At 52.0% G+C, this 15,541-nt stretch overlaps 1 protein-coding gene across 2 annotated transcripts in view; it reads left to right on the top strand.

Annotated features, from left to right (window-relative positions):
- Positions 1-1,938: 1,938 nt before the first annotated feature.
- Positions 1,939-15,541, top strand: part of PPARGC1B (PPARG coactivator 1 beta) — a 101,695-nt gene continuing 88,092 nt past the window's right edge. Inside the window, exon 1 of one of the 2 annotated variants that reach the window (XM_070414621.1) lies at positions 1,939-1,974. In XM_070414621.1, the coding sequence (XP_070270722.1) occupies positions 1,972-1,974 (3 nt within the window). In that variant the 5' untranslated portion in view covers positions 1,939-1,971. Of the gene's footprint in view, positions 1,975-2,677; positions 2,759-15,541 lie in introns of those variants that run through there. The other variant, XM_070414620.1, reaches the window with a different exon arrangement.

The following is a 15,541-nucleotide window of genomic DNA, read 5'->3' as shown; positions in this document are numbered from 1 at the left end:
AACATTTCTATATGTGACACGGCACCAGAGTTAAGTTAGGGTTTTTCAAAATGCTGCCACGCTGAGCTCAAAAGGTTCGCCATCACTGGTATAGCGCCTTAGATGTCTTGAGAGCTTTTAATCTCAATGAAGAATTTCCAATTCCTCCATGGACTAGAGGGGGTGATGAGGCTGGCGCTGTGGGTGGCCTTGATGAAGGAATTCCTGGGATAAGATGCTTTTGAAAAGGAAGCTAGATATCCCAGCTGAGGTGCCTTCTCACCAGCCAGAAGTCAATTCTGAGGTCACAGTGATTAAGGCGAAAGTTCCTGCAGCTGGTCAATTTCTGGCCTTTCTATCAACCCCAGTTTTAAAGACAAACACCTTTGGGTGAGCACTGCTGAGGCCTTCCCTGGAGGCCCTATCCGATCCAGCAGTGTCCATGGGCAGCAGCAGAACAGCAGGGCTTTGGGAGAGTTTGAGGCCTTAATGCTAATGGTGATGACACCGGTGACGGGGACCGTGGGGACGAGCATTTCCTCTCTGCCAGGCTCAGGGTCAAGCAATTTATGTTACACGCATTGTTTCGTGCAAACCTCCCAAGATCCCCGGGTGGAGGGAACAGAGGCCCAGAGAGGTTAAGCAAGTGACAAGGGCACACAGCTGGTGAGCACCAGGATTCAAAGCTAGATCTACTGGAGTCCGGGGTAGCCAGCAGCCCGTAAGTGCTGGAAGCAAGGCAAGGAACACTGGCCAGTGCTTTCAAGGGGTATATATTTTATTGCCACTTTTACAGATGAGGAAACAGAGGGCCAGAGAGGTTCGTGTATTTCCCATGAGGTTAGGCACCATGCCAAGCATTTTACATATGTTATCTGCTCAGTCATCTCAACAGCCCCACCAAGTAAGTAACTCTATGAACCCCATTTGTGTAGACGAGGAAACTGAAGCCTGAGACGAAATGAATTGTTGGGGTTCAACACTCAGCAGTCTGACTAGAGGGCCCATGTGCTGAACTTTCTGAGTTGCCCAAGATTGGAACACAATATGGCAGGGCCGGCCCAGCACCTGGGACTCCTGACTCCCCGGCTAGATGTGAACTCTCTGTTGGATGCATTGTTCCTTAAAAGTGCGTTTTCCCAAAGCCCAAAGAGTGAAATCACACCCTGCGGTTCTGGGAAGTTCAGATGGGAGAAGGAGGCTCTTTCTTGCTCTGGTGTTCAAGTCTGAGCAGGTGTACTGGGACTCTCCCCGATTCTTCCTCTGGCTGGGAGGGAGTCCACGCTAGGACAGGGTGGGGCAGCCCTGGGAGTGTAGGTGGGGGAAGAGCAGGAGGCAGGTCTAAATCTTCCCGCCTTCCTGATTTTATCCTGGCCGTGCCCTCATCTCCTGCCTGGCAAACCGCAGGTCATGCTGATGAGAGTTCAAGGCTGGAGCCAGGAAGCCTGAGTTCAGGTTCTGGCTCAGGCACTCAATCTATGTGCACTTTTGACTCTGGGCAGGTTTCTTATCTATACAATGTGTGGTGCTGGGAGTGGGTGGTGGGAATCAAAACCATCCTGGTTTTTAGCTAACGCATTATTTATGAACTGCCCACTATGTGCCAGGCACTGGAGACATGGCAAGTGGAAAGCAGATTCAAGCCCTGCTTCCATGGGTCTTGGAGTCTAGTAAGGAGAGATATGTAGATCAAATTTTTACTGAAACAAATGTAAAATGGCAAATGGGACCAAGTGTTTTAAATGAAGGTCTGCGGAGCTAAGAAAGCCCATGATGGTGGGGGTGGGGAAAGAGGGATTGAGTTGACAGTCTGAGGGGTAGTGGGGGGAGGATGCCCTGAAGGTGTGGTTATTAGGTGAATGGTCACTGGGCAGGGGATAGTACTGGGTGTGTCGAGGCCCATTATGGGATGGTTCATCTGAAGAGCTTAGAGAAGGCTGGTGGCCCTGGGGAAGTCAGCAGAAGCCTGGACACTTCAAGATATTGTGGGCCATGGTAAGAAAGGTTATTGTTTTTCTTTGATTGTTGTTGTTTTGGAAGAGGTTTAGGGAATTGAAGGAAGACTTGAGAGAGAGAGATCGCCAAACTTAACAGAATATGAATCAACGCATCTTCAAGTTAAAGGGGAAAATGCCACCACTTCCGAGGAGCCTTCCCTGATTTCTCCACCTTTGGACTATGGTATCCCTCCTCTGGCTTTAGAGAAACTCTGGGGCAGTCTGATCTAGGCTTTGTCTTTCATCTACTGTAGTGGACTGCAGCTTCAAACGCGGCCCTCGGCTTTCCCGGCCTCAGTTTCCCCATTAGTGCAGAAGCAGGTTGTTTAGACGGACCCGCCCAGCGCTAAGGCAACGTGATTCGCTCTGGCAAAACCTGAGGCTGCCCGCATTGCTGCGCAGAAACCAGGCTGCAGGCTGGGGCACCGTCACCCCCGTTTCAGGAGCTGTTCTCCCCGCCCGGGGGCTGCCGGCTGGGATCACTGTTCCAGACCTGGAGCAAGAAAGTGGGGGCGCGACCCCCGGCTGGCTCAGGCACCGCGCGGCCCCGCCCCCGCAGCCGGCGGGCCCTGCGGCAGCCGCGGCCCGAGCTCCGCCCTCCGCCTCCCTCGCTCCCTCCCCCGCCTCCCTCCGTCGCCGGCTCGCTCCCTCCCCCCGGCCGGCTCGGCGCTGACTCCGCCGCACGCTGCAGCCGCGGCTGGAAGATGGCGGGGAACGACTGCGGCGCGCTGCTGGACGAAGAGCTCTCCTCCTTCTTCCTCAACTATCTCGCCGACACGCAGGTACGGTCCGCCGGGGCCGCGGGCCCGGGGCCAGGGTGCTGAGCTGCGGGGGTTGCCGCCGCAGCCGCGGAGGCTGGGAGACAGCGGTGGGCGCATCGGGGGGATAGGGGGTTCCAGGCTGCAGAGCCCCCTGCCATGCACCCGGCGAGACGCTCCGTTAGGGGGCAGGGGGCTGGCGGTGCCCCGCGCTAGCCGGAGCGTGGTGGGCGCTAGGCTGCTGAGGAGGGTCTAGCCTTGGTCTGTTGGAATCCGCCCCCCCCCCCCCCCCTCCCGCCGGCAGAGCTGGAGGAGGGGGGTGTACCGCGTTTCCTTGGGTAGGTGGAGCCGCGCCAAGGTGTGGGACCCTCGGGCTAGCTCCAGGTGCTGGAGGCGCACCCTCAGGCTCCCGGCACTTGCTGCCGTACTTTCACGTGGACTTGTGGCCCCGGCACGGGCGCCTGCCCCCGTCCTCGGAGTCACCTGCTCTTCCAGTCTCCAGTCCCCCCTCCACTCCCCATCGGCCCAGCGCTCCTCATCGGCGCCCGCAGCGCGGAGTTTGCTGCCAGTTGCTGGCTAAAGGCATAGGGGTCTACGGGGCACGTGGACATGCGGGCGGGTATAGCACCTTCCTGGTTGCGCTACTCGGCGGAGCGCCCGGGGTGGGGGTGGGAGGCCGGCACGAGGGGGGCGGAAAGACTGCCTGGGGGCGCCTGGGTCCCCCTGCGGCGCGCGGCCCCGGTGCGCGCTCGGCGATGCTGGGGGAAGGGAAGACGAGGCGGCAGTCCTGGCTCTGGCAGCGCCTGGGAGCCCCACCGGCGACACGCGCGTGACAGGAGAGGGTGCTCTGGTGTGCCGGGGGGTGGGGGGGTGGGCGCCGAGGAAACTGGTGACTTGGAGACCGAGGCGGGGGGCAGGGGACGGGGGCTGCTGGTTCAAGCAGCCACCGAAAATGCCTGAACACGGCGTGCGCGCCCCCCACCCCCTTCCGTGGTTTACCCAGCCCCCTGCCTGTTGAAAGCATAAAGTTTGGCCCCATAGTTAGGGCTTTTTCTCTGGGCGCCAGGCTGCGGGAAGCCGGGAGAGTGGGGATGCGGCGGAGACGAGAATGAGACCCCGGATGCGGGCGCCCGCGGGGCCGAGGAGAGGGGCCGCCCGGCGGAACCGGGCGCGGCTCCCGAAGGCTGGTCTGGTACCTGGAGCCGGAGCGCCCGTGCCGGCTCGTTTTGCATAACATTGAAAGGGAGGGGGGAAGGCGGAGGGGGCGGGGGTAGGAGGGCCGAGAGGGAAACTTTGCTTCTTGTTGTAATCTGCCTGTCTTTGGGCGGCAGCAGCTGTCATGGGACCGGTGGGCGGGGAGAGGCTTGCAAGCCGACTCCTCAGCCGAGAGACGCGACTTGGAGGGGACGCAGCGGCCGAGAGGTTCAGCTCCGGGCGGACTCCGGGAGGCGACTCCCGGCTGGCGGCTGGGATGGCGCGGCGTGGCTGGGTGTCGCCGCGAGGAAGCCCGCCACGCGCCGGAGAAGGCCAGCCCTCGTCCCTTGCGGACGTCCATGCGTCAGGGAGCCGCGGGGCCTCGTGGTCGGTGGCGGGTGCGCTTGGGTGGGTTCTGATCAGGGGCCGAGGGGGCTGGTGACGGGCGATCGCGCTCCCCGGGGCGAGGGGGGGTGTGTGCCGAGTGGGCTGCGCGCGGGGGTGTGTGTTGGTGTGCACACGCCGCGCGCGCCGGGCGCGTCCCTTTACCTCTGACGAAACCGCAGTGGAGCTTCGGTGGCGGTCGCCGGGCGCCGTCACACGCCCGGAGCGCAGAGCCCAGGTCTTCGCGGACTGCAGAGCCCAGTCCCAGCACCACCGCGGCTCCCCTGGTCTCCCACCCCCGCGGACCACGGGGGACCGAGGGGACAGAGTTGCCCCTGGGAAAGTTCTGTCCTCAGCCGGCGCACTTGTCTGGGAGTGTTTCCAAGCCTCTCGACTAAGACGCGGGTGAAGGAAGCCTGAAATAGCCGGAGACTTGTTCAGGGGCCCAGAGCAAGAACTGACCGTGTTGGACCCGACTCCAGGTTTTAACTCCATTTTCAGTGGTCTTTGGCTCACCGATAATTAATTATTTGCCCTGTTCGCCGCCCAGCGGGCCTATGCGGTAGGGATATTTCACCCAAGAAAACTAGAAAATTGGGTAATCAGGTGTCAGCAGAAGAAGTGCAGTGAAAGTTAATCTGGGACGTTTGCTTTTTTTTATTTCACCACGTGACAGGCTGAGGATCTTCTGGCGATCCTTGCCGGCCCAACTTGGGAAATGTAATCGATAGGGAGAGCTTAGCAGCCGTCCCTAGAAGGCTTAGGGAGCGCAGCATGAGAGGACTCGGGCGGGCCATCGCCAGCCGCCTCATTTTACAGTTGGGGTTAGAGGCTGTGAGGGGTGAGCCACTTGTGCAGGACCATGCAGCCAGTGGGTGACAGAGCCACCCAGGGCTCCTGACTCCAGGTCCTGTGTGTTACCTCGAAATAGCACTGGACTTGGAGTCAGAAGGCCTGAGTGGAGTCGCCTTCCCCACTCTCTGGCTGGGTGACCCTGGAGCAAGCCTTTTGAACCCTGGGAGCCTCCCTTTCTCCATCTGTCAAATGGGGCTGGTGGTGTCGGTAAGAGCAGCGAAGGGCCTGCCTGGTGGTGGGGGTGAGCGCTCTTTGCATGTGAGATGTCTGGTTTCTGCACTTCTCTTTCCTCCCCAGACCCTTCCTCTCCCTCCTCTTCTCCCATGGGAAGGGGTGGGGTAAGTGAATAAAAAGGTAATCTACGTGTTGTCTTTATCCAGAAGACTTAAGTTGTCTTTGGTGGCTAATCCAGGGTTAGGTCGAGGGAAGCGTTCTGTTTAGGAGACAACTTTTACTCATTCGGGCCAAAGTTCAGAAATCCAGCAGGCCAAGGATTGTGAAAGTTTCTTGGAAAGGTTTGGAACATGTATTCCAAAGGACTTTGGGTTGGCTTCACCTTTGCCCAGGCTGTGCCCCTTGCCTGCAATGCCCTCGTCCACCCATCCTGCATGGCCTCTTCTCGCCCGCCTTCCCAGCCTGGCTTGCCCTGCTTTCTTTCTCTTTCCTCTGGCTTTCTTAGTCTGTGTTATACCACCAGGCTCTTTGTTTGTGAGTCCGGTGTCCCAGGAAGATTCTAGAGTTAGAGTGCTTTTCATCTCTTTGTGCCCCCATGGCACCTGTCCCTGTGCTGAGTTCCTTTGCTCGGCTCTTGGCTAGGCACATGAATTACAGGGGAAGCTCCCAGGCCGGCTGGGGAGACAGCTGGGCAGTGAGTATGAAGAGAGAGGAATGCAGAGGGCTGCAGCTGTGGGCAAGGGCTTAGGCTCCAAAGGCCACACCGTAAGCCCACTAAATATGGGCTGTTTGAAGTCGCTTGGGACATCAGTCGTCCATGTCAGAGTTGGCAGGAACTTTGTAAGTCATCTGGTCCAACCCCTTATCATTTGAAAATATTTAATTGTAGAATTCATAGAAAATACTGGCAAGCATAGAGAAAGAAATTGAAAACATGTAATCTTACCCAGAAATAATCACTGTTAATTTTTATGTGTACTTCCAGACTTTTTTCTTTCCTCTTGATTCCTATTGATTATATCTTTGTAGAAAAATGGAGTCATTCTTTATATACTAATTGTAACTTGGAATCACACTGTCATAACTTGCTTTTTTCCTCCCTTTTCCAAACAATATACTGTGACTACCTTTCCTCAATAATAAATATCCTACTTAATATCATAATATCTTAATGGTTATATAGTATTTCTTTGAGGGTTGAACCAAAATGTATTTAACCAGTCCTTTATTGTTAGTCATTTAAGCTGTGTTTTGTTTTTTTTTTAATGTTTTTGCTATTGTAAGCCGGGCTGAAATGAATGTCTTTGCATATGTCTTCTTTCCTTCATTTAAATTCCTAGAAGTGAAATTACTCTGTCAAAGGAACTATGCAGGCGTTTGGTAAACACATTTCTGGATTGCTTTCTAGAAAGATTATGCTGATTTCCACGCTTACCAGCATTGTGTGGGAATGCCTGGTTCACCATTCCCAGATAACTCTTGGTATTTTCATTTTAACCAGTCTGTTCATCAATAAATTCTCTGTCACCCTTACTGTTTTAATGTGTATTTTTTTGATTACTTGTGATGCTCAACCTTTCCCCCATATGATTACAGATCATTTACGGTTCTGTTCTGTAAAATGCTGTGTTTGTAAAAACTCGGCCCATTTTTCAATTGGTATCCTCTCCCCTCATTGTTTTAAAACTGGATCTGAGCTCCCAGAAGGGCCCCCCCCCCACCCCCCACCCCAACCACCACCACATGGAGCATTGAAAAAACGGTTGAAGCCCTAGTGTTCACTTGCGAGGTCTGGAATAGTGCTGCCTCCACAGCTGTGGAGGCAGGGCCGGTTTCTTTTCCAAGTCCAGGTTCTAGCCTAGCCATCTGTAGGACCAAGTTGAAGTTGCAGCCTTTGCTGGGTGCCTTTGTCCACCCTTCACCTGTGTGAGGTCAGGGGGAGTAACTTCTTCACCTGAGCCCAGAAGGGGACCTGTTTGCTGTCTTTATGAGAAGCCCAGAGGCTACTTTCACTGGGGCTCTCTCACTGGTGCTAATGATGAGGATGCCTATGAACCTAGGAAAGGCAATAGCCCAGCAACTGGGCCCCGGGGTGGGGGTGGAGGGGCTCATATTTCCCCTTCACCTTGGGGCCATCCTCTCCCAGCTGGTGCAAGCCAGCCAGCAGCTCCCCCATTACCAGGATGTGAGTCACCCCTTTCCTTCTCTCTGGAATAATAGGATACTGCTGTGGGTCAGAAGCAGCCTTGCAGATGGGGGCCTGGGCTTAGAAGTTAGGCCATAACAAGAGCATTGCTGGTAACACTTGATCACTATCATCATCCGCAACGACATTTATTGAGCATCCTCTAGATGCCACGCACTCTGTGGAACTTTCAATGTGCATCATTCTGTTTCATTCTCATAAAGATTCTACAACGAGTAGGTGCTATATCCCCATTAACTGGATGAGAATTGTAGTTTTCAGAGAACTCACTGACCGGCTGATGACTCTAACCTACACTACCTGTTGAGTAAGTAGCAGAAGCGGGATCAATGGGTGAGGTTCCCAGACTGCTTGATTCCAAGCTCTGTGAAGATAGGGACAGCTTTCTATTTCTGTCTTCATTGTATTTCCAGCACCGTGAGCAAATGGAGGCACAGTGTATAGAGTGAAGACAGAACTCAGAAATCCCTTTGCTTCTCTGGCCTCAGTTTCTCAATTTGTGAAATGGGGCTGATAGGCCCCTAACTCTCAGGGTTGGGCATTAGGTAATGTAATGTATGTAAAATGAGCATCTGTCTGCTACTCAGAAAACTTGGCATTCTCTCTTTGAAGCACTTTAGAAAGGCAGCATCCAGTAGAGAGCTAACTACCATCCATTCAGTCTTTAAAAAAAAAAGTTTTTGTTGGTTTGAGAGAGAGAGAAAGGGGGAGGGAGAGAGAGATAGAAACATCGATGAGAGAGGAACATTGATCGCCTGCCTCCTGCGTGCCTCCCACTGGGAATTGAGCCCACAACCTGGGAATTGAACCACTGACATCTTGGTGCATGAGTCCATGCTCAATCCACTGAGCCATCCCAGCCATACCAGCTGGCACATTCAGTGTTGTTGTTGTTTTATGTAAAAAATGGGAAGCATAATTCTTGTTATGCGAGGGTGAAGAAAACCCAAATAAAGTCATTTGGAAGATAATGAGCAGAGTTGTTTACTATCTCTCCTCCTCCAAGATAGTCAAGCACCTCACATTCATCCTATGGACACTCGGTTGATGTAAGATCCCAGTTGATGTAAAATCCAAGGGATTGGATTGAACTTCCTGTTCTTCTCTCCGTCTCCTAGGTCTTTGCCCATTCATAACTAGATTCCTGCAATTACTACCAAACAGATCTTGGCCACACTAGACTTTACTTGTCTTTGGCCCTGATGGTAGATCAGTCCTCTTAGAGTGCATGTCTGAAGTCACTCCCTTGCTCACACATCACCCATGGCTCCCCAGTGCTTTTAAGTTAAATTAAGTTAAAGTTTTAAAGTAAACCTGATGTTCAAGGGCCTTCAGGTAGTTGAAGTTGGAGAGTGAGCCCCCCTCCCCCATCCTCAGTCGTGTGCTTTCCCTTTGGGATCCAGGTCACACAGGATTATGAATTTCCTTCCTGGAAGCCTCGGCTCAATCTCTTTTCTGTGTTCTCTGCCTCCATTCCCACCATTTCCATTACCCTGCAAGACCCAGCTCCCAGACTATTGTTTTGGTGACGCCTTCTCGCTCAGCTCCGGGCATAGCTGCATCCCATGTGTGGCAGCATGCACTCACTTTGAAGTCAGCCTACCCGGGTTTGAGTCCTGGTTCTACAAATAGTTGGCTGGGAGACCTTTGGTGGGTCCCCTAACCTCTCTGAGCATCTCTTTCCTCATCTGTAAAGATAAAGATAAATATTACTTCCCTTACAAGGTTGTTGCAGGGAGTCCATGGACATCAGATGACAAAATGCATGTAAAGCACCTAACAATAACCCCCGAATAGTAGAAGTGTCTCATTTAATCCAGGCCACATTAAGCGTTGTTCAGGAAATCACTCCAGGCTGTGAAGCTCCTCAAGGGCAAGGACTGTTGCTTGTTTCATTCAGTGTGTTCTCCCCACAGCAAACAGACAAGTGCCTGGACACAGAGTCACTCAGCATCCTCCCTGAGAGAACAGAGATGCTAGACCACGCGCCTCGTCCGGGTAGACACTGCTTCTTGTTTTGTATCTTCAGTCCATGTGTTCTGAGAAGGGACAGACTAATCGATGAGTGTGGAATGACCTGGAATATCCTTCCCAGACCCTCACACTCTTACCATCATAATGCATTCATAGTCTGCCTGCTCTTTAAGCCTCTGCTCACAGCTGTTCTCTCTGGAAAGCCTTTTAACTTTTAAGAAACCTGTCTTTCTTCTGGTACCTCCCAGGTGGAGGGTGCCACTTACTGTCAAATGTATACAGAAGGAGCCAGTGGCAGAAATGGTGTAGGACATCCCCATGGCCTCATCACTCGGCTTTAGGCGTTTTGGACCCGTGGCTTGTCCACCCAGCCTCACCCCACATCTGTCATCAGTGACTTCTGCAGTGTGCATCTGCAAGAAGACTTTCTAGTACTATCGCATGGGTTTCTCCCAATCACTGTGAGCTTGGTTCTATTTAGTAAGTGATGACATTGAGGCACAGAGGGTAAGTCACTCAGAGTCTTGCAGTAGTGAGCATCTAACCTGGGATTTGAACCTTGGTCCCTGAGCAGCTCCCTCTCCTGCCAGGCTTGAGAGGTCCCTTAGAGAGCATCAGATCTACCCGAAGAAAGGGCATGGAGGCACAGGAGAAGACACCCAGCTGGAGGAGGCCCAGGTCCCTGACTCCCTGGCCAGTTCTTTTTTCAGTATCAGGACTTGTTGTTTGTGTGTGTGTGTGTGTGTGTGTGTGTGTGTGTGTGTGGTAGTCTTGGTCCTGAGGGAGAGACAGGGTGAGGGTGGGTAGTATTGGAGAGACTCTTGTGCAGGGTAGCTGGGTTTTGTGGTGGCTGTGGGACCCTGGGTTGCCGCCTACCCACTAGCCCTGGACAAGTTGCATCATTTATTATTTTCTGTCTGTTCTTACCCCAAAGGCCTCACCTCTCCCCTTGCATTTGACGTTGGGTTTTCTCAGTAGATGCTCAGGACCACCCAATGACAGAGACAGGGCTAGAGGGTCAGCAGCCTGGGTTCACAGAGCTGAGAGGAGGGGCCTGGCCTGCGGTCACACTGCTGGGCTAGGCATAGGACTGCCAGGCTCCTGGTAGCAGCTGGATTCCTGGGCTCCCACCCTGCCCTTTCCTCAGGGCAGAAACTGAGCTGCTGCCAGGTCTAGAGTAGGAGACCAGAGTGACTGTTACAAATGGGAGGGCAAAGCCATTGATCACTTATCCTCAAAGGCTGTAATTACTGCTCAATCTTTTAGGTAAGAAAACAAACTTTTGCCCTAATTATTCCTTTTGGTAACTGAGGGCTTTGCATCCCAGGATTGAACTCCATGGCCTTGGCACAAGATTTCTTTGTGCCTCAGTGTTTTCATCTAGGTAGTAGAACTAATAGTAGCACACTATTAAAGGGTTTTAGTGAAGACTAATGGATGCCTGTCAAGTACTTACAAATACTCAGTCAATAGGAGCCATTGTTAGTATTAAAAACAGTCAAGTGTAATGCAGACCCAAACTCTAGGCCAGTGGTTCTCAACCTTCCTAATGCCGCGACTCTTTAATAAAGTTCCTCATGTTTTGGTGACCCCCAATTTCATTGTTACAAATTGAACATAATTAAAACATAGTGATTAATCACAAAAACAATATGTAGTTATATACGTGTTTTCCGATGGTCTTAGGCGACCCCTGTGAAAGGGTCGTTTGACCCCCAAAAGGGTCTCGACCCACAGGTTGAGAACCACTGCTCTAGGCCCTTGATCCTGTCTGGGCCCCGGGATTCCTCTTTCTGAGTGTTATGTTCTTCCCCCTAAACTTCCGGGGGAACTGAAGAGGAATCCATCTAGCCTTCGCAAGTGTTACTACTGGCTTTGAGGAAACCAAATTCAGTTGGATGCCACTTCAAGTGAGGAGGAGAAATATCAGATAGTGGTTAAGAGCTCTGGCTTTGGAGTTTAACTGCCAAGGGTTTAAATCAGGGGTCTTCAGTTACTAGCTGTGTGACCTTGAGCACGTGTCTTCTCTGACTGCAGTTGCCTCCTAAAAATCGGACATCATAATAGTAGGTTCTTAGGATAACTGCAGAGGATAAATAAGCCTGCAGCATGGCTGGGCCTATAGTAAGCGCTCAGCAAATGGTAGCCACTATGATGGTGAGCATGACAGTGATGGAAATACATTAATGTAAATTTGAGCTTTCAGGGAGTTCAGAGAGCTTTAGAGACCATCTTGCTCAGTGCCCCTACCTTGAAGTGAGGAAAACAGACTGGGAGCAGACCAGGGGATGCCTTCAGATATCACCCAGCCCCGGCAGGACAAGACCCCCATCTGCTGTCTGCGTGGCCAGGGCTGGCTCTGTGTGGTAGGGATGCAACTGTCTGGGACCCACTGTCTGGGAACTCAGCCGGGCGAGCCCTGCTTGGCTGAGATGGATGCTCCCCAGCAGCTCTGCGGCTGTGTTTTTTTCCTTGTGCTTGCCTGGCAGAACATAGTCATGTAGCAGAGGGAGAGCGAGGAGACGGTGGAAACCGGGCCCTGATGTTGCCATGGCAAACAGCCTTGGCAACGTGGCTGCTTGCTTGAGCCTTTATTTCTGGTCTCAGGCTCCTCTCAGGGAAGTGTGGTACCCAGGACACTGGGGAAGGCCCTGCCCTGGTTCTTTAGCACCAAGGATGACTGGCCACGATCCCAGGCCACAGCAACCTCAGGTCAAAAAATCTGCAGGCCCACCCTGCACAACCTGCAAAACAGACTCCTGGATATGGCATTCAAGGCCTCAAATGCATATCCATCCAATTACTCATCAAATACTGTGTGACCCACTGCTGCAAGAGCAGAACAACATAATATTCTTAACATAGACCCTGGGGTTAGGTGTTCCCAACCTGGCATCCTCTTCAATCTCATCCTTTAACAATTATGGTGATAAGAACAGCTAACAACTGCTAACCCTTTCAAGCAATTACTCTTCCAGGCCCTGAGTAAATTAGTCACATGTACAATCACATTTAATCTCAGAGGAACCCCATGAAGTAGTCCCTACTGTTATCCCCATTTTACAGTTGAGCAGACTGAGGCCAACTCCAGAATTTGCAGTGCTGTTGCTGCTCTGCAGTTCCTTCCCTAGACCAGGCAACCAGGAGGTTCTCTACCATGAGACTTTTGTCCCCATCCCCTTCAAGGACACCTCCCCAAATTCCCCCTCTCAGAAGTGGCCCCCTTTTTGCTCTGTGATCCACAGTTTGTATGCTTTGCCTGCACTCTGTATCCATCACCCTGATGAGTTTATATCTGCCCTCCAACCCACCAAAAACAAAACAGAGGGGAAACGAGCCCAAGGGAGAGCTTTGAATGTCCTGGTGAGGAGTTTGGACTTGGCAGGCAGTGAGGAGTCAGCAAAGGCTTCCATTAGTATTGTTAATAATAACAGTAATCATAGACCATAGCTCACCTTCAGTGACCACTTGGAATGTGCCAGGTACTGGGGTTAGGTGTTCCCAGTTCTTGTTTAATCTTCAACTACCTGGTGAGGTTGGTACTATGACAAACAAGAAAACTGAAGCTATGAGAAGTCCAGGGACTTGCCCTAAATCACCCAAGCAGATAGTAAGTAAAAAGGCTGGGGTTTGAACCTTGGTCTGCCTGGCTTCAGAGCACATGGCCTAAACCACTGCAGTGTCGCTAATCTGGCTGGGCACATAGAAAGGACTGGAATGGGGGTGCTGGGTAGCGGGAGGAGGCATCTGCTCTTGGCTTTGGTGGGGGGCTCAGTGGAAGTGAGTGGGATGTGGGAGGAAGGTGGGGTGCAAGGGATGGCTCAGAGTGGCATCCCTCTAGCTGAGATAAGGCTGCAGAAGAGGATTTGCTTTGGGGGGATCTGTATGGGGAAGGAATAACCATTTATTTAGGGTCCACTGTGTGCCAGGTTTGTCCCCATCCCTGGCCTTCCTGGAACTTTGTTAAATGTAAAACTCTGATCCCAGCCTGTGATAACCTTTGTTTATGTATTAATAGAGGCCCGGTGCATGAACTCATGCACGAGTGGGGTTCCTTGGCCTGGATGGCGATTAGGGCCATCAGGGCCTTCTCACCCAGATTGGGGCTGGCTGGTTTGGCGGGGTAGGGGCTACGGGAGGTTGGCCAAATCAGGCCGGCTGGCCAGGGCGAGGGACTGTGGGAGGTTGGCTGGCCATCCAGGGGGAGGGACCGCAGGAGGTTGGCCAGCCACAGGAGGTTGGTTGTGGGAGTGCACTGACCACCAGGGGGCAGCTCCTGCGTTGAGCATCTGCCCCCTGGTGGTCAGTGCACATCATAGCGACCAGTCTGGTGGTTCAGTCACTTAGGCTTTTATATATATAGATTCTTTTCTCTACCCAGCCAGGACTGGAGTTGCCTAGGGAAAGGAACCTCATCAGGTTGGTTCACCATCAAACCCCCAGTGCCATCACAGTTCCTGGCACACTGTAGGCCCCCTAATAAAATATTTGTTGAATATTTGATGAATATTGAATGACTAAACACACGCTGTTTGATCTTTTAGAAAATTCACCAACTATTTGCTTGGCTCCAGAGGCCTGGTCTCTGTGCTTGGAGCTGAGTTGGGATGTGTGGGTGAGGGGAGTTTAGGGGGGTTGTACCAGTCCCTACACCTTCCAAAGAGATTGAAACCAGCACCTTACATTGAGCTCATGCCCATTGCCCAGTGGCTGGTTCCAGCAGGACTGGGCAGGTTGGCCTCCTCTCTGGAGGAAGAAAGGGGGGATCCAGGGAGGTATAGGGGTGAGGGAGCACTTGAGACCAGTGAATCCAGTCTCCAGCCCAAGAGGGTGAACTCCATGCCCTACCAATCTTTCCCTTTAAGACTCAGGTCCTTCCACATCTGATCACCCCTCACCCTTTCTGCTTAGGACCCATTAGCTCTTAGTTTAGGCATAATTCTTACAAGCCTGGCAGTCTGTCCTGGCCTCTGTGACATTAGAATCAGCAGGTTAGTTCTGTTAGTGTGTATCTCTGCAAGCACAGGTCAGGGGTGTGGTTCCACTAGAGTCGGAAACACGTGAACTGTGGCACCAAAGGCCATTTGGGTCCTTTAAGTGAAGGGGCAAGGAGGCCCCTTGCTCTTGAGTACCTTACTGGGTGCAAGTAGAAAGCGAATGGGTCAGCGACAGCGCGTCATCCCCCAGGAAAGGTGTATACTGTTCAGTGTTCTCTGTGCAAGGAAGCAAGGAAGAGTGGCATACATTTGGGTATTATCGTCTGAAATAGGAGGTCTGTTAAAAACAGGAAAAGTTTTATAGTTAGCTATAAACTTAGCTATTGCAAGAACACATTATTCCTTGAGGATGCCAGATGATTAAAGAGTTAGTCTAGCTATAAAAAGTTTCTTCGAAAGTGAATGCTGTCTCCTCATGTGAGATGTTGTCCTTTGTATTCCCAAGGCTGCACGAGGTGGTAGAAAAAGTATGTGGCAAATGCTGATTGGGTAGCTCAGTTGGTTAGAGCACCATCCCCATAGGCCAAGGTTTCAGATTCGATCCCCAGTCAGGGCACATAGAAGAATCAACCAATGAATGCATAAGTAAGTGGAACAACAAATCAATGTTTCTCTCTCTCTCTCAAATCAATTTTTTAAAATGCTGATTGGCTTCAAGAAACCATGTTGCTTAGTGATTAATGAGCACAGACTATCTGGTTCAAATATTAGCTTTATGACTTAATAGCTGTGTGATCCACAGAGTGAGACAGCTGCTCTGTGCTCTAATTAGTCAGCCACCAAATGTGAACCATAATAGGTGCTACCTTCCTTCCGTTGGTAGAACTAATCAGTGGTTGTCAACGATGAGTGTCTATCAGAATCAACGATGTAGTTAAAAAAAATATAATAATAGTTCTACCTCGGGGCCACCCCAGACTTAGTGATTGAGAATCTTTGAGTGCAGGCCCTATGCTTCTTTGTTTTCAGAAAGCTCCCTCTCATGGCAGCCCTGCTTTGGTCCTAAACAAACAGGTACTATTT

Source organism: Myotis yumanensis, unplaced genomic scaffold (assembly GCF_028538775.1).
Source record: "Myotis yumanensis isolate MYYU_CA2020_CCGP unplaced genomic scaffold, mMyoYum1.0.hap1 SCAF_5, whole genome shotgun sequence".
Classification (NCBI taxonomy): Eukaryota; Metazoa; Chordata; class Mammalia; order Chiroptera; family Vespertilionidae; genus Myotis; species Myotis yumanensis.
This window is presented reverse-complemented; position numbering and strand designations above follow the sequence as displayed.